This window comes from Musca autumnalis, unplaced genomic scaffold (assembly GCF_047663935.1).
Source record: "Musca autumnalis isolate F117 unplaced genomic scaffold, ASM4766393v1 scaffold_2, whole genome shotgun sequence".
NCBI lineage: Eukaryota > Metazoa > Arthropoda > Insecta > Diptera > Muscidae > Musca > Musca autumnalis.
The window spans coordinates 82,802,733-82,829,315 of NW_027411755.1; the positions used below are offsets into that span (position 1 = coordinate 82,802,733).

The 26,583-nt window shown below is 32.6% G+C and overlaps 1 protein-coding gene across 1 annotated transcript; it reads right to left on the bottom strand.

Moving 5' to 3' along the window:
• Positions 1-214: 214 nt before the first annotated feature.
• On the bottom strand, positions 215-26,129 carry LOC141392326 (uncharacterized). Its single transcript, XM_073965276.1, has 3 exons — positions 23,371-26,129; positions 21,375-22,044; positions 215-280 (listed from the first exon to the last, which is right to left on the bottom strand). Exons 1-3 carry the CDS (start codon positions 26,127-26,129, stop codon positions 215-217), a joined length of 3,495 nt encoding a protein of 1,164 aa, XP_073821377.1.
• Positions 26,130-26,583: the final 454 nt, after the last annotated feature.

A 26,583-nucleotide genomic window follows, 5' to 3' on the forward strand; every position in this document is an offset into this window, starting at 1 on the left:
TTCTTCAATATTTTAATTTATTGCAATTTAAATCTAATTTAGACTCAACTGAAATGTCAAGTCAGCAACACGTTATGTTGGCGGAATGACAGCATCCTGTTCTACTTGTGAATATGATCCATATTTTTCATCTGAACGCAACACACATCAATTCGGAGAGTCTTAACAAGGACATTCGTAGGATCCTTCATTGCGTGTCCCACAGGAAAAAAAGTCACGACTGGGTCGGCAAAATCGAATACAGAGCGCTCGATGGCGGCGGTGCCATGTGACTTTTTCCCTGCGTGCAAAGAGAAGTCAAGGGGGTTATTGGAACCCAACCTTTAAGTTGACTTCATTTATCCAGGAAGTGAATAAGGGGATAACGTTAGATTACCCTCCAAAAAGAATTTTATTATGGTGGCTAAGTAGTTGAACACATGTTTACAATGGATGAGATTATAATTCATTCATCTGTATAATATGGGTATGTATGTATGTGCTGGGGGAGGTAAGAGATTTGCAAGACAGATGTATAATAAAAAGGGACACCACTCAGCTTGCGTTCGGACAATCGTCGCTGATTCAGACCAGGCTTTGTAGTTATCTATTTTTAAAGCCGTAGTGGTTCTATGAAGACCAAGTCGATTGATATCAATGTTTTGGTTGAAATAATTAGTTTTTTTGCTGGTACCCTACCTTCACAATATATTGTTGTTGTTCTTTCGAGAATTATGAAAGTAAGGTTGTAATTAAAGTTATCAAGACCGTATAAACATTGTGTATGAGCAGCAAAAACATTGGTTGCTGGTAAATTTAAAGACTTTACTGCAAATTAGTAATTATTTATAAGTATAATTGGTTGTTCAAACTTAAGCGATTTGCCTTTAAAAGTTTAAAGGAAAATAGAAAATTGAAATAATGCGAACTTTTGAATTATTCGACAGAAAAATGTAATGTGCTATTAAATGATTGATATAAACTCGAGTTTTCATACGAATTTCCAGTTATATAATTTGACTTTTTGAAGCTTGGTGCTCTCAAATCCTTTACTACTTCGCTGGAAAAGTAAAGGAAAAAACGTTTAGAATTTATCGATCTCTTTACCAACCTTGGTCTTCTAATATCCCCTAATACTAGTTGTTAATTATGTTACCAATCTCTTCTTAAATATTGCCTCTAAAATTAACTAATAGCAATTAAAATATATTAAAAAATAATATTTAAGTTTGTTGATTTTTTATTCTAACTTATTTAAGTGCTTTTTATTCTTAAATCATTATGAATATATATTTTGTTGAAACCTTTTTGCAATTCATTTTTTTTTTTGTTTCTTTTTTCTTTTACAAAAAATACCATTAAATGCATTATCATATTTATGAAAAACAAAAGAAAACAAATTTAAAACAACAAGAAATACTCATCCATACTTTTAAGTAGTGTTAAATATTTTTAAAATTATAAGCTAAAACCGAAGTTAATGACAACAAAATCAATATAAAATGTATACCTTGGTTATTTTTTACAATAAACTGAAAAAAGAAAAACAACCAACAAGTTGATAAATGAAAGAAAAATTAAAACTCAAAATGGAGGACGAATAACAACAACAAAAAGTTATTGCAATTATTTTATAAAATAATAACAAATTATGTGCCATACTTGAAGATGATAAACATGATCAGTGAAAATAATACTAACAAATTAATTAATTATAATTAATCATGAATTAACATTAAAATGAAGACGATAAAACGCTTTATAATTTTAGTTTTCGCTATTTAATTATTATTACATACATTTACACACTTACACACATACTACATGATGCATACATTGTACTATATCTAGTAATATTATTATTACATAATTAGTTTTGATTCCATTGATTGTCAATGGAATTTTGAAATGAAAACAAATCAATTTTAATAAAGACACTCAATTCAAAATTATACATCAAAATATTTTTGTTTTCTCAATTTATTTTATAATGGAATTTGGGAGAAATGATTTAATTGAATTTAAATTGCAATTAATTGGAATAGAAGGTATGTACACTGAAACATGTTACTGGAAATTATATGTGAGAAACGTTTTAAAAATGTGAATTTAAGATTTTAAACAATTCTAATGTTACTCATTATATAAACTAAAATTTGGATATAGGCGACGGTACTGATAATATGAATATTTGATATTATTCACCTACCTGATACTAACATAATTATTTTACCCTCTTATATAAGTTTCTGCTAGAGATCCCAAAATTTATCGAAGGTCTTCTGTTGAAATTGTCTTAAAGATTTGTTAATTACGATTTGTTACGGAACAAATAGAACAGCTTTAATTACATTTTCCAGCAGCTAGAAAAAGCAGCGGCCGGCCTTTGTTAAAAATGAAGATTCGTGTCCGTATATTCTATTGGTTGTGTAGGTTTGATTTGAATCGAAGTAAACAAACAAATAATCTGATAAGAACCTTATACAGTATAGTTTTGAAAATTTTAATGACATCAAAATATAAAATGATTAATATGGACTCTCTAGTTTACCATGTTTAAAAGTTGTTCACCCGATTTTACTTCAATTTTGAAGTTATGTGTGGTTTGACACCACATTGATGCAATTCAGAGTCCCTATTTGTTTACGTATTTTGAAGTTCTAAACCACAATGGTCTGCCTGTGTCGATATCGGAGACGCTCCCATATTCTTATATTATGCGCATATCAGTCGAAAACAATAACTCACCACACACTCCGAGCAAAATCATTAACACTTAGTTAAAAGTCAACCATAATAGATTCTGTAAGATATCGCAAATCATCAAGCAAAAAAAGTATCTGATGAGGTTGAGTGGCTTCAATTTAAATTATAGTCTTCCCTGCGTCCGCCCGCCGGACCATGATTTATCCTGATGACGTAATTCTCGTTTAAAGTACTCAAAAAAGGCAATTCTTAGAAAGTCGGATATTGGTCTTCTATATTTTCCCACGTATATTCACGATGAAGCCAACGTGCCACCGTGGTGCAGTAGCATGCATTATAAAATAATAAAAAGGGCAACCTAGTTCGAAAATTGGCTTTGCCTTCTTTATTATTTTATCGGAAGCAAGCAGGCTTGGTAGCTTATGTACCCAGGCTTTAAGGAAGTAATTAGTTATGTGTAAGCCATTATATGTTGATAATGCGGAGTTTAATGAACACTCATTACTCGGTAATGAATGAAGTAATGACATATACTTACCAAAATTTTTGCTGGAAGTGATGCCGTAAAATATGTCGTTCGGACTCGGCGAAAAAAAACAAGAACTAAAGGAGAAAAACTACTTACGGATTTGAAAATAACTCGCCAATTAGAGTTATAACCGTAATGAAATCGAATGAAACAAAAATAGTGTTGACCAAAAATTTTTTGGATGTAATACCAGCTCTGGAGACACACTCGTATGATCAAAATACCATACAAAACGTTTAATACAGGAAGTTGATGCAAGTCCGAACTTTATAAGACAGTTTTTAAAGATTCAGAAGAGGTACCACAGGGCTTCTTAATATGAAGTAAGAATAGTCTGTCGTCTATATAATTGGAGATTTATTTAGTAGAATAACATTTCGAATAAATTTTCTACACACAAGGGAAATATCTTTAAAGATAATCTGAAGGCGTTGTTATTCAGGATAGGGAGATAATCGGCCCTCGTCGAAGTGTACACATTTAAAAATGGGTCTAGTGACACAGCCATGGGAGAACAAATAAGGTAAAGTAAATACTACAACAAATACAACTCAACAACAGCCGCATAGAAATTTGTTTTAGTTTGTAATGTTAGTGTCACCAGTATATGTAACCAAAATAAGGAAATGTCTAAATTATTGGAATTTAAAAAATAATAATTTTTCACATTTGATTGAATATTTTGGGAAACATGAGTGAAAATTCGTTACCTCTTTTATTTGAATGTTTCCAAATCATTCCACTAAATGTATCATTTTTCACAGATAGAAGAATTCTTGCAAAAATGTTTTGGATCGCAGGAAATTCATTGAAAAAGAAGAAGCTGTTTCAATCTTTTGTTTTTGAAATCAAAGAAGCACATGTTTATTATGGCTTTATTTTTTCAAATTTAACAAAATATCAAACATATTAACAAATATTTTGCCGCATCTATAAGTGGTGTTTTGGTGTGCGGCACGTCTGTCACAGTCTATAAACATAGGCCATGTTTATATTATAGCCTTTTGCAGGGTTAACCTTCTAATGAGGATTTATTTGACGTATAAGCAAAGAATTGACATTTGAAACCCAATGGGTTTCTTAAATCCGGTTATATAAAAACGTACTAATCACTCGATTCCGAAACAAAAAATTGGTCGCTTTGTTGTAGCTAAAGTTGTTGTAACAAGTTGGTGTGGGTCTTTTGTGTGCTTAGATCTATGTTGTTCTACTAACTTCATAATTTTAGAAATTATGTGCCCTTTATAAATACCCTTAAGTTCTTGAACTCATATCCAGTTAAGTTCTCGAATTGCGCCGTTTCCCAGAAATTGGGTTCTTAGAGTCGCGAAAGCTGCGTAATGCCACAGGTAATGTTTCATATTTTCGTCGTCCTCTCTGCATGCTCTGCATTGAAATATTTGTATGTCTAAATCAACGTATCATCCATTCAGATGCCAGCATTCATGTTGTCGTGTTAAAAGCTTCTAAAGAGAACGCTATTCAGCGATATTTTTGTTTAGAGAGAAGTGCAAGTTTTGCTAGATTTCGGGATACGGGAACGGTTTGCTTGAAACAGATTGAAAAAAAATCTTTCATATTTTGTTCTATGGGAAACCTGATCCAAAAACGTGTGATGCAATCCGATAATCGTTTATTTTTCTAGTTTTGAAAAGGTCATATTTTTGTGGTCGATTGATTTTCTCCAAATTGGTGAAGACATTCGTTTAATATGTACTTTTGTAGTTCTCATCATGTAATAGAACAAGAATTTCCCCACTAACCTCTCATATAGTTTGTGGGAATTTAATGAAATTGAAAAAAACGTGGAATTGAAATTAGATTAGAACTTTTGGACAAATCGCTAAAAATCGAATTAGTGAATTCTTGCAGTTCTGGAACATACCAATTATACACGTACATATGTTCGAGTATGTATGTATATGTATGCCTGTTCCAGTAGTGGGATTCTCTAACTTATTTTTTGTTTACCAACAAAAATCGGTAAAATTTAAATGCTCATAATTTCGGTAATTAACGAAATTTGTCGGTTAGTTAGCAACCAAACTAAAATTGTCGCTACCGATAGCAACAGTGTTGTCAACTTTTATTAGCATTTTTCATTCATAAATTTGCCTCTTAAATTTACCGATTTTTGTGGGTAACCAAAAATGCGATAGAGGATCCAAGTACAGAATCTGCAATAATCTAAAAAAATTTACTACAATAACAATTTTTCTTTTATGATATCGAAAAAATTAGTACATTCTTGAAGTTCTGGAACGGACCATATCGATAGATCTAAAAATCGGCATTTTAAATGAAGTTAAAATAGGATTTAATAATCCCTCTAGATTTCAAATGTCAATTCCGCATATTCTTCACATAAATCCTTGTAAAGAAGTTTAACCCACAAGCCAAGTTTTCAGCTTAAGTTTTAAATAATGGAAAATCCGACTGATCTTTCGATTGCGTACCCATAATTGGTTTGAAATAGGGTTCGCATACTTGAAAAAGTATGCGACTGATATAAGACTAGTTCTCTACAATACTACTTTTGCCACTTTTACCATTTTAAAAAGAGAGGGGAACAGATCAATTATAATTAGCGGCATCTAATCATTTTAGATCTGGATATTTATGAAAATGGAAAATGTCATTTTTAAAGGGTAACCTACTTTGGTATATATTTAAAGCTCAAGCGGTCTTTGTTTACACCTGACTACAGAAGATATATTTATATTTAGAATAACAAAATGTCTGTTCCAAAACCTACAAAAATCTAAAAATTTTTACTACATAATAATTTTTCCTTTGTGATATCGAAAAAATAGAAAAAATTAGGAGATTCTTGCAGTTTTGGAACAGACCAAATATAAACAAACTTTGTATACGTTAGAGCCTTTTACTCTGAAATTTGCGAACTCATGCCAACCTGTTTTTTATAAATTTAAAACTCAGACGTCCATATTCACTATCAGTGTTTTCTGTAGGAATACGTTTGAAGGAATATATATGTAGATTATTCCCTTTTGACCCTTTTTTAATATTTAACCGCTGACACTAACATATTTAGTATTTATTTAGGACTTATACGGTCTTCTTTAATTAGTGGTTTCTTTTGCAGAACTACACCCTTTAAAAGCAAATAAATATATAAAAATATAACTGTTGACGTTTTAGTGTTTCTTTCTGTATTTCTGTCATTTGAACATTTACGTATCATTGTAAAGCTCATGCGCCTAGGCAACACGGATAATCGCTAAAAAAATTAAAATGCGTCTTTCTCGGTCATACCTAACCTCCATGATCCAGTCCTCAAAGAGCTACTTCGAGGTGTTTCACAAAAAAAGTAAAGTAAAACAAGTGAGCAAAGGCTATAGTCCAATCGGGCCGACTATGTGATACCCTACACCACTGCATAAGCCTTTCACGGATAAACGTAATAAAGATAATATAGTTATCAGCCACCCGGGCTTTTATACCAGATAATTTAGGACTAGCTGAATCAAAATAATTGTAGCACTCTCGAAATCAATGTAGTTATTTTCATAAATGTACACAGATTACTTCAAGGAAAACTTGGGAAACTGGATCAATAAATTCGACACAATCTGTAGTAACTTACTCGTGTGTTTCATATTTTTCTCCGACTTCATCAGATGTTATGCAATTTTATTACAGAATCTGTAATAAGCAACGTCTCTCCTTTAAATATTGTCAATAAATAGGCTATTGCAAAAAGTCCAAACCTATAATATTAGATAGTTTGACCACTGTCGACAATCAACTTGGTTCTGTTTTAAAGCATTGTTGGTCTTCTTGATTAGCAGGTTACATGTTTCGAATAAACCAAATAAAGTCAGAGGTAATTGTCATCACATTAAAAGTTTCAAAATATTAAGATTGGCATAGTTGCGCAATGGTATGCACACCCGCCTTGCACGCTGAAGGTTGCGGTTTCTATTCCCCGGCAGTACCCCTCAGTAATGTTGGCGACATTTTCTGAGTGTTTCAGCCTTGTAAAACTTCTCTACAAATGGTGTCTTAGGGTCGATTATGGATAGCAACTCAACTGTAGTTGCGTTGCCAGAGGAGAAAATCATACAATTAAAATGAGTAAAAAGACGGAAATTTTTGTCAAATTCAATCAGTATCAGTGTTTTGAACCTTCAGCTATTAATTTAATTGTAAAAAAATGTAAATTTTAATTCGGAAATAGAAAATTCTATTACTAAATTTGCTGTGGGCAACGCAACTGGAGTTGGGTTGCTATCCATAATCGAGTAGGACCCATATCATTGAGCTAATATGAATCGGGGTGCACTCATTGATATGAGAGAAGTCACCTCTGTCCCTTATGGAACAATTATTATTGTTATAGTTTCCCCCTATAGCAATAACTCAGATATTTGACTTACCAGCAGAAGCAGTCCAATAGAAGCGGAGATATCTGCCATGGAAATGAAATTCTACAAATTGGGAATTGAGTACCTGATCGAGTTTCCAGTATTTGACTACTTTTGTTTTAATGTTGGCACTTTTGCTGAAATGCGTCGCCATTACAATTCAAGTAAGAAAATGGTTTGCATTACCAACTATTGCGATATCTTACAGTAATACATTTTAGTTAAATTTCAATTTCTGTGGACTACAAGTACTGGGGAACAACATAGAGCAACGTTTCGTTTTCGCACAAAGAGTCCTGTGAGTGTCCTCTTTCAGCCCATATACACTTTTGTACCCGGACTAATCCATCCGTTTAACACTTTTTTACATTTTTTTAAATTACATGATCAAAAATTAGTGTTTTTTCTTACCGTTTTCCCATGTTAATTATGGTTTTTTACACAAATGATTTTTTAAATAAATGAGTTTTTATATATGGTTATATGTATGGAAGCCTGAGGTGTACTTTTTTTTAATTTAAAAAAATCATTTTCAATATTTTGTATTTTTACAGTTCATTGATTGGGGTTTGATATTTTTAAAAATATAAAAAACTCAAAATTTTAACTTTGACCTGGAATTGCAGAGGAACTATTAGACAGAACTTAATCGTTTTTTGATTCACCGGAAACCTGAATGTGAAAAATAGTGAAATACCTCCGTTCAAAAGTTACAGAGATTTGACCAGGAAAAAACGATTGGAGCTTTTTGCCAGATTAATATTTTGATGAGGATTGATTTGACATATGTGCAATGGAACTGACATTTGAAATCCAGCGAATTTATTAAATCCCGTTATGTTCATAGTGCATTTGCATAAGCTATATGATGTTTTCTTAATGATTTTGCATACAAATTATTATGGCGCTACACATTTTCGGATATTATTGTGTAATCCTCCCATGAAATTGTAATTCGTGGATACCATTAGTAATTGCTAACATTTCAATTGAAATATTATTATTCGTTAGTAATTCAAATTTCCATTTAAAGGTAGAATTATTTATATTCAAATTATGCAATTGGTAATAGCAAAACTTTTCTACGAATTTCGTAATAAAACATAACAATTTTAAAATTGTTTCACATTTGCGTTTTCAAATTGCAAACGTAACGGTTTGATAGTTCGGTAATATTGAGGCGCTTGATATAAACGATTCCACGAAAGGTGTAAGCTGCCTGCACCAACCCTTTCTTCTTAAGGTGCATAGCATCTTGGAGTAGTGCGTAATTTAAGTTCGAAATATTTTCATATATGTAATATTGTGAGTTGGAATTAAATCCAATTGTGCTCAAAAATAGTTTGTAGTAGTTGGCTTTCCGATATCGAGACAACGACTTCAAGAAGTAATTTTTGTCGTATGATGACAAAAATTTGATGATTATTACCGCATCCGGGGAATTAGCGTTTTTCGTGTTGTTTTTATTTTGCAGACGATGAATAGATTCTACTTTTGGAACATCAAGATTCATACATCTGCAAATATTACTGCATGGAGATCGTTTCTAAATGCCAATAGCTTGGCGTCAAACTCTCTCAGGATACGATTTTCTGTCTCCATTAGTGTAGCTTTGAATTGGTTCATAAGCCGCTCGCTCAGTTTACTGAAACGTTCATCCAATATTTGTAAAAGGCGAAAAGGGGAGTCAGACACGCGAGGTGTGTTCGGGTAATTCCCAATTAAACGGTGGCTGAAACTCTCTCTATAGCATTTTGGAGCCCTTGAGTCTTTTACTACACTCTCATTTTTCAGCGACAGATTCGCCTGTGTTATTTCACATTCATTTTGTTCACTCATAATTGTACGTGTGTATTGTTTGTGTGTGAGAGTGAGAAGAAGTTTTTTATATCAAAAAAGTTATAAAATGTGGAGTATACTTTTCGGCGCATTTAAAGTAGTTATTTGCACACGATGTGACACTGCGATTAGTAGCAAGTTTAACGTATACTTTCAGGCGCCATGCGAAAGAGTTGAAATTTTAAATTCACTGATTTATTCGTTTTGAATTTAACGGTTATTCTATGTAATTTACTTTCGACAGATTATTTTTTGATGGGAACGCTTTTTAGTTAGCACTTCATAATCTCTTGTGTTTGCTCAATTTTTGTTGTACTAATGCTTGTTTATATATTTTTTCTTATTTATGATGTTTGTGTGTTTTTTACTTGTTTTTTGTTTTGTTTTTAATGAACACAGGTTGCACAGCTTCAACTTATGATGTTGTTTTTCGATAGTATAGTTTTTTTAAAGACTTGATTTGAGATTGTTTTTTCGGAGCATAAAGCAAACACGTCAACTCGCGGCAAGTTCTGGACTATGCCCAATGGAATTATTCGAATCAAATTGGAATAATCGGAATAAAAAATTAAAAGAAATGAATAGTTAATTTAAGAATTTGAATTTCAAGTGGAAGATATTGAAGTACAGTCCAACTTAATCTATCATTACATATTACTAATGTCGCTCGCTGAGTTACCAATTCCTATTTTCTCGACGACTTATATTTTATCTCCTATCAAATTTTCCTGCTGATATCTCTAAAACTCATTGAGTTACAACTCATTTACTACAGTTTGGCATAATTCAACAAAAAAGTTTTTTGAGTCTATGAAACATTACATTGATCTTGCACAGAAATTTAGTAAGTAGGGAAGTTAAATTTCAATCGCCAAGTTAAAACGAGTTTTTCTCGAAACAGGATTTTTTGAGATGTGTCAGTCTTTGAGTAAATGAGCGATGTGTATTTAGCAAAATTATTGGACATTGAGAAAATTTTTAATAAGCAAAACTTACTATGAAATATTGTCTTGATTAAAATTGAAAAACGTTCAAAATTCCAGTGAAATTATTACGTTACCGTTATACGACGTTCTATTTTGTACACCCTCTTACATCATACTTGTCATATTTGTATCACTCTAAATTTTATTTGACTTAAATACGTAACTTATACCTACGTATGTATATATATGTAGCTATGTGTTTTTAGATGTTGGCGGCTTTTCCATACTTTCACCATTTGCAAAAAGCGAATATGTCCACCATCTCTTTTGGTACAACATTTAGTTGGGAGTCGACCACGGAAGTTTCATCTACATTTCAAATGATACATGAATCAAATATTCAGCCCACAATTGTTTATTCGCATAACTCTTTAAAATTTCTTACAAGAACTATAATATCATATTCCTAAAAACAACTAATGTGTTGGTAATGCAAATGTCCAAGTATCGTGTTAGAGATATGTATAGTTTTTTGTGAACGAGACAAATCTAGTATATGTACATTAGGGCGGCCCAAAAAACGACATACAATTTTTTGAAATTTTTCCATTTGATTTAAAAGCCTTATATATGGAATTTAATGGCGATCGGTTAACGTTATCCCGTGCCACCTGAACGATGATTGTTTCCATAGTAATTTGTATTAGAAGGTAAATTTTTCGAAAATGTTCTAGAGACCTCATTTATGTTCTAATCGATGAAAAAATTTAACAGTTCATGGTTGTGGCTAAACAACGATTTCTACAACATAAAATTTTATATATTAGGTTTCTAGATCAAATGGTAAAAAATTAGGCCACCCCAATGTATATACACCGTCTTCAGTATGCAATACCTTAGATTTCTTTTTAATATACATAAACCATTTTTATTCTTTCATTGGTTCATACCAAGTATTAAGTGTAAGAAACTATGCAACATTTTTAAGTAACTCATACTAGATACATATTTTCACTTTATTTATGCAAAAAATCAAATGTGATTTGGTACAAATTTTATATAAATACGAAAAATTATAAAATGTCTACAAAAAAATAATTAAGCTATTACCATTATTACAGTCTAAAGAACTTTCTTATAACTTTGCTTTGTTAATTTCAATAAACAAGTAACACTCTATACGAAATGAAAATGCAGTTATATTTAAAAACTGTGTATTTTTTACAAAGATGTTTAAATTGTAAATATCTACTGTATGATGATGAATACATAACTTTTCATAAAATTAAGAATTAGTAATACATTAATACAAATTGTTTTCCTTTTGTAATTGATACACAAATTTTGTAATAAGTTTTGTAAACATAATTATATACATACATAAAATACAAACAGTGATGATAAACTTATAATCATTTATACAAGAAATATATACCAAAAAAATATGTATAAGTTTATATACGACTATACATAATAAGAAGAAAGCACATCTACTTTATTTAAAAAATAATACTTGTAAAAAATAACGAATGCGATACAGAAGTTATGAAACCATTCAAATAGATATTTGAAAAAAGGAAAAAAAAAACAAATTGTAGTAATTGCTAATTGAAAGAAAGAAAACATAAAAGCGTAGAAATATCTAAAGTAAAAAGAACAGAATTAATTATTTAGTTATTTTTATGAAATATATTATTAAAGCTGAGTACACATTGCCAGTTTTGAATGACAGCTTTGTTGGTGCTTGCTAGTGCGCCCGTTCATTTTTGTCATTCATCATGGAACTACAAAATATTTTGTGGTTGCTGGACGGTTGGACAGTTATCGATAACTGCGAAATATCGACATTCAAAACTGACAATGTGTACTGCTCTTTCGTTTCATTTGTTTGTATACTCCTGTAAAAATATAATATAACACTTTGTGTAATTTTTTAATCATGTTTTATTAACCCTTTTTGATACCGCGGCCTGATAGAAGACCAAAAATAATAAGACACGTGTCTAGGCGTTTTTCCCTATCACTTAAACTTTCGCGCTTATGGGCCCACAAAGACCTGAGGCCTTGATGTCAAAAGGAATCATTTTGTCAGGCTCATATCTTCTAAACCTTTAAGAATTTGGATCCATTCGTGGAAGCAGAGTTGTAGCTCTCGCCTTAAAGAGTAATAATTGCGAACACATAAAATCCATTCAACCTCATCTTCATGGTGAACATCGTCATGTTCAAATTTCCGCTAAAATTTTTCTTCGGATTTTGGTCTACAGATATCAAACCGATCAAAAAAAAAACCTTATATATCAATAAGCAACATACGAACTCTGTAGAAACGATTCTTCATGGTAAAAATAGCAAAACAATTGCGATGTTTATCCTCTTTTCTCGGCTTCTGCCCCATAGATACTAATCCGTTCAAAATTCAAGAAAACAATCAACCACAGTAATGTAGCAAAGGCGTCAGTAAAATACTTTCTGGAACATTCGAACTGTCTAAGAGTGGTTGTTAAGGGCGAAAATAGCAAAACACTTTTAAAACTATTCGATTTTTATACTTTTCTCTTCGATTCTGGTCCACTGAAATTAAGGATACAGCAACTACAAAAAAGTATCTAAGATCTCAATAAACAACTTTAGAAGATATGAGCCTGACAAAAGATTTGACATCAAGGGCTCAGGTCTTTGTGGGCCCATAACCGTGAAATTTTAAGTGACACTTGTCTTCTTATGTTTGGTCTTCTATCACGCTGCGATGTCAGAATATGGTTAATAATTATAGTGTCGCATAGTGTAATTTACAAAAATATTTTTATAAAGATGCGTGTACAAAGCTGCCGATTGTCGGTTGTAAATTGTCGAATATTTTAATGCATTTATTTTGAAAATGTTCATATCTAATAAATCTTTAAAAGTTAGGCAGATATTTTTTAATCTTAATTTTAAAATACATATGTAGTTCACAATTGATCAAAGTCAAATGAGTTTCTTCGATTGTCGAAATGTTTCGGATATATGATATATTCGGATATCTCTTAAGGTACAATGTAAAATTTTTCCATATATTTTACATACTTCTACTCCTTGCAGAATGTGTTATAATGCTATTTATATACTTTAACATGCATGCAACATGACATTTAGTGTTATCTGTGGTTGAGCAGCTGGTCAGGTATATTGGGTGCGGAAATGGATTTTTTGGCAATATTTTAAATGTGCTATAAATATATAACGCAGTTATTGTAATAGTGCAATCGTGATATATTAGAGCTTTTTTGCCGGGTTAAGCAAAGGAATTTACATTTGAAACCCAGCGAGTTTATTAAATCCGGTTATATATAAACGTACTATAATTTACAAACAAACTAGTTCAATTAAACCATTCATTGAATAAAGCGTAGGAACTATATAAAGCGATAAAGTTCACAATAGTTCGTTAGTTAGTTGAACTAAAATCAATGGGCGGCTGAATGAGCAACGAACGAACGATTACCAATCTAGGTCACCATGTCATTCACGTAAATGTAATCAATTACTTTGGGTAAAAAACATTACTATTGCCAAACCAAAAAATTCTTATTAATATAATTTCATTAATTTTTTCTTAAATTTCAAATACTCAAATGCATTTGATTTGTATACAAAACTAATCACAACCTAATGTTAGGTTCGGACTCTGGGGCCCAATCAGCAGCACGTCTTATATTAAATCGATCACAGAAACTAATACAAGAATGAACTACGATCCCTCCAACCCGTTGACATTTGAACCACGAACAAGGATTAGAATTGGACAATGGAATGTTAGAACGCTTCGAGCAACTTCAAGATTGACTCAACTAGAAGACCAATTTCAATAATTAAATCTAGTCATCTTGGAAGTTAGTGAGATGCGTTGGTGCGGAAAAGATGAAACAACACCAGCAAATGGAAACCTGATATTGCATAGTAACAAGAAAGGGAGGAGCAAACATGGTGTTGGCTTCATAATATTGAAAGAAATAAAGCAATTCAATTGGAACGCATCAAAAGATTTTTTTATAAAAATAAGAAAGTGTCTACACATAATATAATGTTGCGCTCCAACGGAAGATGCGGGATCCACTCTGAATTTTACGACCAATTAACTGCAACAATACGAAATGTTCCAAACGCGATATTCTTTTTATGCAAAAAAAAAAAAAATCGATAGCGATAATATAGGTCTATCCCATATTATAGGCAAACACGGGATTGGAATAAAAAACTACAATGATTGACATGATGATTGGAGGATCCATATTTCCACATAATAAAAACCCATAAGTACATATGGACATCTCAAAATGGTAGTACAAAAAACCAAATAGATCATATTTGTATTCGAAGAAAATGTTGAGGATCTTTAAATAACGTGCGCCCAAAAAGAGGTGCAGATATAAATAGTTATGAGCTTGTGCTGATAAAAATTAGACTAAAATTAAAAAAGGTCTACCCCAAAATGAATGAAACAAAAACAAACGATTGGATGTAGAACAACTAAAGGATATATCCAAAAGAAATAGGGTGGCAGAACTGCTGAGAGAAAGCATCATGTCCAACTCCAGATCATGGGAAGACATTCACAAAACCCTAAAGAATATAACCGATGAAGAAATCGAATCGAAGCAAAAAGAAAATCGAAAGATGTGGATAACGAACGAAACTCGACAACTTATCAGAGAAAGAAACTAACTTAAGGAAAAGAAAATACACAACCCGCCATTATCAGCACATTATAAAAACGTTGTAGAGGCTGTGAAACCTTAGCCAAAAATCTTGCTGAAGTTGCAGAAACCGTGGCAGGTTCTAATAACATGAGAGCATAACACCAACTCGTTGGGTGCATGGCGAACTCTAATTCATCCCGAACCGCATTAATCAAAGACGACGACGGTAAACTTATTAATGCGTAGAAGAAATGAACAAGTTGGTTTCAGCCCACATAAAAACTGTCTGGACCAAACCAACACTCTAACACTAACAGCCAGTTTCTGTATGTCGAAAGAATAATATGTGCGAATAAAACACGCGCGAACTTTAGTTTTCGAAATAATTTTACCTTTACTTTTGCTTCAAAACAAACAACAGATTTGAAAAACACACAAGAGTTTGGACGTGTTTCTTTCGCACACATTCTTCTTTCGACATACAGAAACAGGCGAACAGTTCATCGAGTTTCGAACACCACTGACTTTTCATACAATCTCCCATAATGCCATATGGACTGCACTACAAACTAAAGGGATGCCAAAAAAGATAATAACAATAGTTATAGCAATGTATTCAAACGCATCTTTACATGTCATTACAAATGCCGGAGTAGAACACTTTCCTCATTGTTATTCGCTGTGGTATTAGACGAAATTATGCTGACGTTAGAAAAGAAAAAAACGCGGTATTGTCTGGACTTTCAAAAAAAACTTGTAGATTTGGATCTTGGAATTCCCATGATATGCAAAGCAAACTAGACGAGCTAGTCCCATTGGCAGCAAAAGCAGGTTTGAAATTAACATAAGCTTTGTTCCAGAACTAAACAGTTTTTAAAATTTTTACACATTTTACCCGAAAAACCGCCCCATTCTCTTCAAACAACAGCGCCATTGTTGAATTGACTGAATGACGCTATCTTTAAAAACTTTTTACATGACAAATTTGAGTGTAATAGTAACATGGATACCGCCTTCCGATTGGCTGGTAGGTCGACTTTGAAATTTGTTCCAGTTTTTTTTACGTTTTTTCTACTGTTCCGTTCCCGATCTTTTTTAATAAAGTGGTATGTGTATCTCATTTTTCACATTTTACTCGTTTACAACATATTGACTTAAGTATTCGTGGACAAATGTCTACCAATAATATGCAAAATATTTTGGCCTAACATAATTTTAAACGAGGACCTAATCAAGTTAACAAGACAAGACAAATATGCTGACGAAAATGGAATTGGATTGGCCACGCCCTTAGAAAAACGAGGAGAATGTTGTATAAACGGCCCTGGAAACCTGGCCGACCGAAGATGACGTGGCACAGAACAATCTTAAAAGAACTAAAAAACATAAATAAATCTTATGATTTATTGTGAAAGACATAAATAAATTTGTCATAAATAAATGTGTCTAAAGAGAACTCTATTCAGGCAATTTTTTTAAAAAGTTTTTGCTAGCTTTTAAAGTATGGGAACGGCTTTTTCTCAAAATATTGCAAAAGTGGCACAAATAGTAAAAGTTTTCTGGTTCTGGATCAAAGCTTACATTGAGCGAACTTTCAACTGAACCACCATTTATAACTCAATCCAATATGCCTGATAAGCTAGCTGCACAAGGAACATAAAAACTAGTCTTCCGTTCATTTGCAAAAATCTCTTCGATCATTCAGTTCAACTTGAATGAAAAATTATTGGTATATTTCTCTATGACGATTCGAAAACAAATTCATTTGAATTGCGCCCTGTTATTGTGGAAATTGTTATTTGTTTGTAAACTAAAATGAATCAAATATTTTTTAAAAGCAGGGTTGGTTAATTTTAAAATGCTTCGCCTGAGCATGTCTACAAACAAAAACAAAGTAACTGATATTGATCTTTGGCGAGATCCGAAGCAATAGTCTTTCATATCTTATTTCTTAGTTGTCTTTAAGGTTAATTTAGTAGTGTTACATATGAGAAGAATTCAGGTAAAGACCTGTCATTTCTTAATGATAAAACTTTTTGACACGAATAAAAGAACTTAATATTATTGCTAAAATTCACATTAAGAAATTGTACAAGAATATCCAAATCTACAGCCGAAGTCATATCTAGTTTCATTGCAGTATTAATACCGCGCGCCATCTTAAAAGTTGTTATGATGCATTTTATATTCAATGCACCACCAGTACATTTTCAACTTTTTTATGTCAAATGTGAAACATTTAGTATCTTGCATTTAATATATCCCTCTACTGATTTTATGAGTTTCTTTTTCAGAAAGTATACATACAATACAATGATTAACTTTTTCCGTTTTTATGATTTTTTTGTTTAGTAAACATATAATAAAAACAACAAAAATTTAGATATATAAAACAAAAAGAAACTTTTTTATTAACAATATATATTCAAGTGCTTCTTAAATAAAAAAAAAATAAAAATATATATACAAATTAATATTTTAGTAATAGTTTATAGTTCATAGGTAGATACTAAGTATTAAAATTGGTAATACAATAAAAACATATATGACATCACAACATAAGCTTAGGAAATTACATTAATCGCTTTAGAGATTTAGTAATATAACTGACGAAAATAGAAACTTAACAACAAATGTTTCATTAATATTATATAATGGATTTACATATTAAAAAACACTAAAAAATATACTTCAAAATTGTTAGTAGGATATTCAACATAAGATATAAAGTAAGAATTCACTAAACACAAACAATCTTAAGTTTACATTTTTTTTCATTTAAACATTTTGAGTATGGCGAAGAAAATCTACATTCACTTAAGCAAATTAACAAAAATACCTAGTTATGTTAAGACTTAAAAATTTACTGAATGCAAAACCTCAGAAAAGTGTAAATAATGAAATATACTTTCAAAACGTCATAAAGCATAATTTAATTAAGTATGTTATGTAATTTGAAGGCTTAGCTATAATTTTCAATTAAAATTCTCATGTAATACGTAAATATCAATGAAGCAAATACACATACAAAAATTATAAAACTGATTTAGAAAAAACAAAAAGAAATGTTGGTTGAATTATTATATCCAAAAACTTCCAATACATTCCATAATAACAAATCAAATCATTACACTCGAATATAATAACATTGTAAAATAGAACTCATCAAGAAATTTCATAACAATTCATCATCAAAATATTTCACATTGAAACCTTTAACTCGTAGCAAAGTTATTCTAATCCCAAAACCTAGAAAACTTAATTTCCTCAAAAACAGAAAACTTTTTCGCATAACTTGTAGTGATAATTTAGCAGTTATAACACGACATAAAAATAAGGAAAGCAGTAAATTAAGTGGTAATAGAATGAGAAGTTTTTTTTATAAAACGTAAATAAATAACACTTAAAAATAAAATTATATATACATACAAGCAAAATGGTTACATGAGATTAAAAAGGGAAAATTAAAAAAATATACATACTATCACTCCATCGCACGGAGTTATATACAATACACCTAAAATACATACATGCATAAGTAACATAACATCTTAAATTATTTTATATTGCAGATTAAAATAAAATAACAAGCCACAAACTGGATCCAAGCAAACAACACATAAAAAAAAAACAAAAAATTAAACAAATTACAAAAAAACTTACGACATAGAAAGAGAAACTAATAACTACAACATCAAACTTTACCGCTAAACTACAACTACACATAATCAAAGTCATAGTGTCAGAAACAGAATCAGAAGTAGAAAAATATTCCATACCATGCATTCAAAATCGTTGCATAAAGTGCAGAATCCCCATGTATTTTTTAAAAACAAAAAGCAAAAGTCAATTTTTGGGTATTACGAAGAAAGAAGAACATTCATAGTATATACTTACATACATACTTAGTATTTGTACACATACATACATCAAAAAAGGTTTTCATTTAGGGACTGAAAAAATATTCTGTTTTGGTAGATTGAAAATTCAATTTCCTATTTTACATGTTTTTTTTAAGTTTTGATAGGAAACTGCAGATTTGATAGATATTTTTAAACAAATTCCTGATCACATAATGGATTTAATTACTGGCTGTAACATCTCATAGCTTCAACCATTGTTAAACCCCCGTCAATAATTCTAGTCTGAGTGTTTTATACATTTTGTTGTATTATAAATGCACAAAAAATTGGAATCGGGCAGAAATCCTTGATTGACGAAATCTCCTTCTATATTGTTTGCGGAATAATAGGTTAGGCAGAAGAGTGGAATGGAGATGTATACCTATTGTAAGTGTATAGTAAGGTTGATTGAAAAGGGAAACTCAATCTTATCTGAATTTAGAATAACTGCGTCTTTAACTCGTTTATTAACATTGACATTTCATATTTTTAGATTTTTATCTTTATTAAAAATAAGACTAAAATTCAAATTTAGCTACAAACTCAATTTTCCAAATTAGTAAAAAATCTATCTTCGATTTTTCCTGCCAACTCATCTTGTGGTATATTGCTTGTCAATATTAGCAGTGTCCTTTACCTGATAATTCGTAACAATTATTACGAAATATTACTAAATGTTGTATTTTTACACAAAAGTTCAGTAAAGGACAGCGAAATGAGAGAACAATTTTTTCAGTTGTTTGCTGAGAACTTTCTAATGGTTGCTGTTCAATGTTTATTTGATTTTTGTGGAAAAATAATAAAAATATTGCGATTCAATTGTATTTACTAATTACAGTGCGCAACACTGTAAATGCAAAGAACTTCTATTGGGCATTTTCGGAAAGTATATGTTCAGACTACAAGATCCTCAGTTGGTTTTTGTGTTCTTAGATCGGGTTTGGATTTTATGGCCTCATCTATACCGGGCTAAACTGAGCCTTTTTTTCCACTGAGCGGTCCTTATCTCAGAAATTAATAAGAATGTTTCTTTACAGTCGCCAGCAATATTGTAGCCCTAAAGTAGTAAAACTTATATGTCAAACAGATGAAGTAGGAAAAACTGCATCCACCTGCATCAACCTTTGGGTGTTGAACCAAGTAAGCTTTCCTAAGATTTTCCAAATTATGTTCCTGGCAATTCTTCAAAATATTGTCAAACTCTATTTCATATCATTATACCGTCTACAAAATATATATCAAACAATGTTCACATAGGTAGTTTATTCTCACATTTGGGATTTCAATGAATTATTGACATATTTATCAAATTGTCGTTAAAAAAATATGCTAAAAACGACGCGACATTTTACAATAATGAAATGTTCCGAAGAGTTGTGTATTACATTTCAGCAAATACTTTTCTCAAAAATAACATTAACAAAATTTAACAATTTTGGAGATACGCTACGAAATATGTACCAGTTATGGAACTTTTAGATACATATATTCAATAATTTTAGACAATAAATGCAGTTTTTCACTTTCATTATTGCTCCAAAAACGTTCTTCTTGCTCTTATCTACAAGTTTGCTGCAGAGGTCAAAACAAGATTAGTACTGGTTTCAGAGTTATAGCCCCGATTTGCTATGGAAAGTCAATATTTCACCATGTTTAGATGAGGCCATGAAATCAGAACCCCGATGTAAGAAAACAAAACCCAAATATGGTTTTTTCTAAAATGCTCGGCAGAAGTGTTTTGCACGTAATTAGCTTACAAATGTTGCATAGTGTTATTTAATCAATTAATTATTTTTTTTTTATTTTACTTAAAATTGAAGAACTTTTTTACTGCTTTGGATTTGGTTTTTCTTCCATACATTGGTGATGTTCGGCAATTGTTGTTTTCTCAACGTTTCTTTATTTTAGAATGAATGAAAATTATATTTTTTTGATTTACATAAAGGTTCATAAAATCTAAGTTTACTGCGTTCAATGTATGTGTTGTGTATGTGTGTTTAAATTTTGTATAACTCCAAAGTACAAATTGACAAAGTATTTATAAATAGGTGTATATAAGAAAGCAATAACATTCTCCTCCCCGTGAATCAATCCGATTCACCAATATTCTTTGCAAAAACTGCCAATTTCGATACAGGTCTGCGTTTGATTCCACTTATTGTTTTAACTTCCGCAATTCTAATTTGGCCGTCCTTGGCAGGAAAAACGTTTATAATCCGGCCTTTCAAACATTGACTTCTGGGAAGGGATTTGTCCAAAACTATTACGAGATCGCCAACTTCAACAGGAACTGACTTATTTCGCCATTTAGTCATACAAATCAGTTGTGGAAGATATTCCGTGATCCATCTTTTCCATAAACGGTTTTTCAAATTTTGTGCAATTTTCCATTGTTTACGAATGCACAACTTCTCATCCGTTACGTTCGGAGTTTGAGTAGAATTTAAACAGCCGATTAAAAAATGATTTGGTGTAAGAGGTTCATCATCTTCTGCTGCGACAGGTACTTCAGTCAGTGGTCTTGAATTTATGATGTTCTCAGCTTCAATTAACACACTCTGCAGTGTTTCAACTCGTGGAGATGATTCTTTTAGTGTTTTCTGCAGCAATCGTTTTATTATCTGAATTAATCGTTCCCATGCGCCACCAGAACTAGGATTATCCGGGCAATTAAAAATCCATTCTATATTTCGGCTAGATGCTTCTTCAAAAAGATCATGTTCATTAATAAGTTGTTCTTCCTTATTTAAAAGTTTTTGTGCTCCAATAAAATTAGTGCCATTATCACTCCTGATTCGTACGGGTGTACCTCGGCGATTTATAAAATTTCTCAGACATAAGATAAAGGCATCTGTAGACAAATCATGGGCAAGTTCAATATGAGCGGCTCTTACAGTTAGACATGTAAAGACTACGGCCCATCTCTTCTCTTTACGACGTCCAATTGTCACGTCGAAGGGACCGCAAAGGTCCACACCTGTATACGTAAACGGCCTTACAAATGGCGTAACTCGATCCGGTGGCAATTGTCCCATTTGTGGTATTATCGGTTTAACAGAATCAACTTTGCATGTCAGACACTCATGCTTCACCCTTTTATACAGAGTTTTTATTTTAGGAATCCAATATCTTTGCCGCAAATCGTTTATAGCGAGACTTTTGTTTTGGTGGTGATTCTTTTTGTGATAATACTCCTTTATTAATTTAGGCACTCGGTGGTTTTGGGGTAGTATTATTGGTCTTCTTGCGTCAAATGGCAAATACAAAGCTTCATCCAAACGTCCCTTCACACGAAGTATACCATCATCGTCCAAATAAGGAACTAACTACTATCTTTTTGATATTGACACGCCCTCCCTTAAAGCCCTTAATTCACTTTTAAAACATTCAGCTTGTACCAATTTACAGATTGTTTTATCAGCTCGATCTAATTCGATATTATTCAAATCACCTGAATAAACGGGACTCAACCTAGCAAATCGTAATACCCAAGCTACGCTCCTTTTTAGCTTTGTATATGATGAGAAATTATGGTAGTTAATAAGCGACTGATCTTGAACCGTACACACATGCAAGCTAGAACATATTTCTTCCTCTTGTGTACCCTTGTTAAAAATAATTTCATTTCCTGGCCAATGAGTTTCGTCTTCTTTAAAAAATGCTGGACCCGTTATCCAAATGCTATTATTAGTACACTTCGGAGGAAGAACAGTACGTGTTCCGGAATCAGCCGGATTTTGCTGAGAAGGTACATATCTCCATTGACAAGGATTCGTTGAACGCAAAATTTCCGCAATTCTATGACTTACAAAGGCTTTAAAGCGCCTTTCGCTTGAATTTATCCACTGCAAAACAGTTTTAGAATCGGACCAATAAAATACTTTTGATATGCTGACTTCATGATTCTGTATTATAACTTGGCTTATCCTTGTTCCCAAAACGGCGGCTTGGAGTTCTAAACGGGGAATACTCAATATCTTAATAGGCGCACATATTATTTTACCCATGACGAACGAAACAGATTCATTAATTTTAAAGTAACATACTGCTGAAAATGCTTCTTGACTTGCATCAACAAATACATGTAGTTGTATATCGGATTCAAACAACTTTGGGGACAGACAACGATTTATTTTGAATTCTTGAATGTTCCGAAACTCATTCCACCATATGCACCATTTTTTCTGCAGGTCTTTTGGTATTGGATCATCCCAATCTAACTTATATTTCCATGTTTGTTGCACCAATATTTTTGAATATAACAGGAAATCTGCAATCAAGCCAAACGGATCGAAGACAGCCATAGCAATCTTTAACATTTCCCTTTTCGTTGGAACTCTGGAACTATTCAAAACATCTTCGGCAAGAGAGTAAAATTTTGTTTTAAATTGAAAAACATCTTCACTTTTATTCCAGTACATTCCCAAAATTTTATCTGCAGATGATTGTTTCTCCATATTCACATTACTGTCATTTTGGCTAGTTGCTCCATTCATGCTATTTTCGATATATTTACTATTGGAAACAAATCCTCTTAATTCGAATCCTCCTTTTGCGTGTATTGAAACTACTTGCTTACATATTTCGATTGCTTCAGCCTCGTTTCTAAAACTTGCAACAAAATCATCGACGTAGTGCTTTTCAATTATGGCTCCTGCGGCATCAGGATATATTTGGGCAAAGTCTGTAGCATTACAATTCTTTATATATTCTGCACAACAAGAAGAACATATAGCACCAAATATCATGGTAACCATAACAAAATGTTGCACTGGTTCATTCGTGTTGCCGTTTCTCCACAAAAATCTTTGAGAATGTTGATCTTCTTCACGTATTCTGATTTGCGAAAACAATTCTCGGATATCAGCTGCTACAGCAATAGTTCCTTGACGAAATTTTAGCAATATTCCTAGAAGAGGTTTTGCCTGTTCAGGTCCTTTCAGAAGGCAAGAATTTAACGACACATCCGCAATTTTAGCAGCCGCATCAAAAACAACCCGTAGCTTTTCCGGCTTGTGAGGGTTTGTAATGCCAAAATGTGGAAGATACCAAACAGGATAACGCGTATCAGCAACTTCTTCTTCTCTTAATTTCCTAGCGTATCCTTTTTCAATATATTTTTTAATCTCTGACTTGTACTTTTCAGCGTATTCAGAATCTTCACCCATCTTCTTTTCTATCGTGATTAATCGCTTCTGAGCCATTTGTAACGAATTGGGCATAATAGGTGGATACTCCTTCCATAGTAATCCAATTTCAAATCGGTCGCCAGTCTTCTTTGTAGTTGACTCCATAATATTCATAGCCTTTTGATCATCATCCGATACTAGAGGAACTATATCAGGGTTGGTGCCGAACTTTTCGTTAGATATGAATTCTTGAACAACATTCTGCAGTACATCATCCTTGAGATGTAGAACCGTTGGCTGGTTATTAGTATACCCGGTTCCACCGTAAATAAGCCATCCTAATTTTGACTGTAAGGCTATTAAATTTTCAAACTCTTTTACATCGGAAGGTACACCTAAGAAAGCATTATCCAAACCAAGAAGTATTACTGGAGTTGCATCTACATATTCTTCAACAGGTAGCGAAGCTAAACCAGGATGTTCCGATTTTGAGAAAGACTGGACAGGCAAGCGCAGCTCATTCACAGTATGAACATTTTTTAGTTCATATCTAACAGCTTTGTCATGAGTTCCTTCGATTTGACAACTGACACGGAAGGACTTCTCCTTTACTACCTTTTCTCCGTACCACTGCAATGTCAAATCTGAATACTTGCCTTTAAGTCCCAACAGACGGGCAGTATTTTCGTCGATCAAGGAAATAGAAGATCCTTCGTCAAACATGGCATATGCTTTCAAATATCCTGATGGTCCATACAGCTTAATAGGCACAACTTTGAACAGCTTGCTTAACTGACCGTGAGGATGTCTGCAATTCAACATTTGCGTAGCATTATCTGCTACAGTTTTGTCGTCATGCAGCAGTTTATGATGGAACCGCGGGCAGCCATCCAATCCGCACGTCTTCTTAAACCGACATACCGTTGTTCCATGACCTTTATGAAGACAAGAGAAACAAAGCTTGAACTTTTTTACCTTTTCCCACCTTTCAGGGACAGCGATTTTCTCAATAAATGTCCTGCATTTGGCAATGATATGATCCCCTTTGCAAATTTCACATTTCTCTTTCACATTCTTGGTTTTGTCGAGAATCATCATCTTATTTGGCGGCTGAACCAGTGAAGAGGAACTGCATGGCATCATACCCACAACTTTAGCCAAATCACCCAGCCACTTACAAAAGTCAGACACAGTCGGGAATGGTTTAATTTTTGCAGCTTCTCTAGCCCACTGAAATTGATGTTCGACAGGAAGTTTTGAGACCATTTCTTCCAGTAGTGTAGTACTCATCAAATGGTGTTGACATCCAGCTGACGTCAGGAAGGCAACTACATTTCTCACTGTTGTTGAAAAAGATATTATTTGATCCAGCTTCTTCTTACAAATATTAGGGAATTGCTTCACTTTAAGTATTTGAGACCGTACTAATATATCCTCCTCTATTACCTTCGGAACATCATTCGGATAAATAAGCATAGATGAAACAGCTTCTTTAGCAGGTCCAGAAAGGCATTTCTGGAGTCTCATTAAATTCTGGCGATGACTGTATCTAAATGCTTCAGTCGTATCATTAAAATTGGCAATAAATAACGGCCATTCGTCTGCATTACCGGTAAATGGCGGCAAGTCGTACAACTTACACATACCTTCTGCGTACACAAATCTTTCATGATGAGATGCAGCATCTCCAACGTTCCTGCTCGGAACTTGCTCTTCACGGACTTCTGCATTGGAATTGTCGGGCTGACCGGCAACATTCTGATCTGATATATTTCTTTCTGGCAGCTGCACATCATTCCTTGTTGAGCTGGAACTTCCCATTGCGGTTCTTGAGATTCTTTCTTCCATGTCATCCATTTGCTTCCGTAAAGAAGTAATATCCGTACGGCTTTCTACAACGGCTCTGTTCAAATCCCTTAAGCCTTCAATTACGCCCATTAGTTGATATTCTATGGGCGGAGGTGCCTCCCTCATAGTTGCATTTAACTCATCCGGAGCGCCATTAACAGGAGAAACGGATCTTGCTCGTCCAGAACGTAATCTAGGCATGATTACTCACTACTACGCAGCAAACTTCCAAAAATTGCTTTGACAAATTTCCAACTTCCTTCCACACACAAACGTGGAAAATTCTGGCAGAGTTCAGAGATTTAAAATATTCCCAATTTGCTCGAGATAGTGAAAGTCTGGAAACCCAATCCAGATTAATCCAAAGGCAGCAAATCTCAAACAAAATATCCGTACACAATTACGGAAAAAATTCTGAACAATCCAGAAAAAATATTTTCTTTGTCAATATTTCTTCGGAAAAAAATTTAAAACTGTTCGGCAATTGTTGTTTTCTCAACGTTTCTTTATTTTAGAATGAATGAAAATTATATTTTTTTGATTTACATAAAGGTTCATAAAATCTAAGTTTACTGCGTTCAATGTATGTGTTGTGTATGTGTGTTTAAATTTTGTATAACTCCAAAGTACAAATTGACAAAGTATTTATAAATAG

Excerpts from the sequence above, each read along its gene's own strand:
- LOC141392326 (XM_073965276.1), bottom strand. The coding sequence starts at position 26,129 with ATGCCTAGATTACGTTCTGGACGAGCAAGATCCGTTTCTCCTGTTAAT. Across the intron at positions 22,045-23,370 it reads GCAGATAAAATTTTGGGAAT|GGTGAAGCATGAGTGTCTGA; the intron begins GTACTGGAATAA and ends TCTGTATAAAAG. Across the intron at positions 281-21,374 it reads ATTCTACTCAAACTCCGAAC|GGAAAAAGTCACATGGCACC; the intron begins GTAACGGATGAG and ends CTTTGCACGCAG.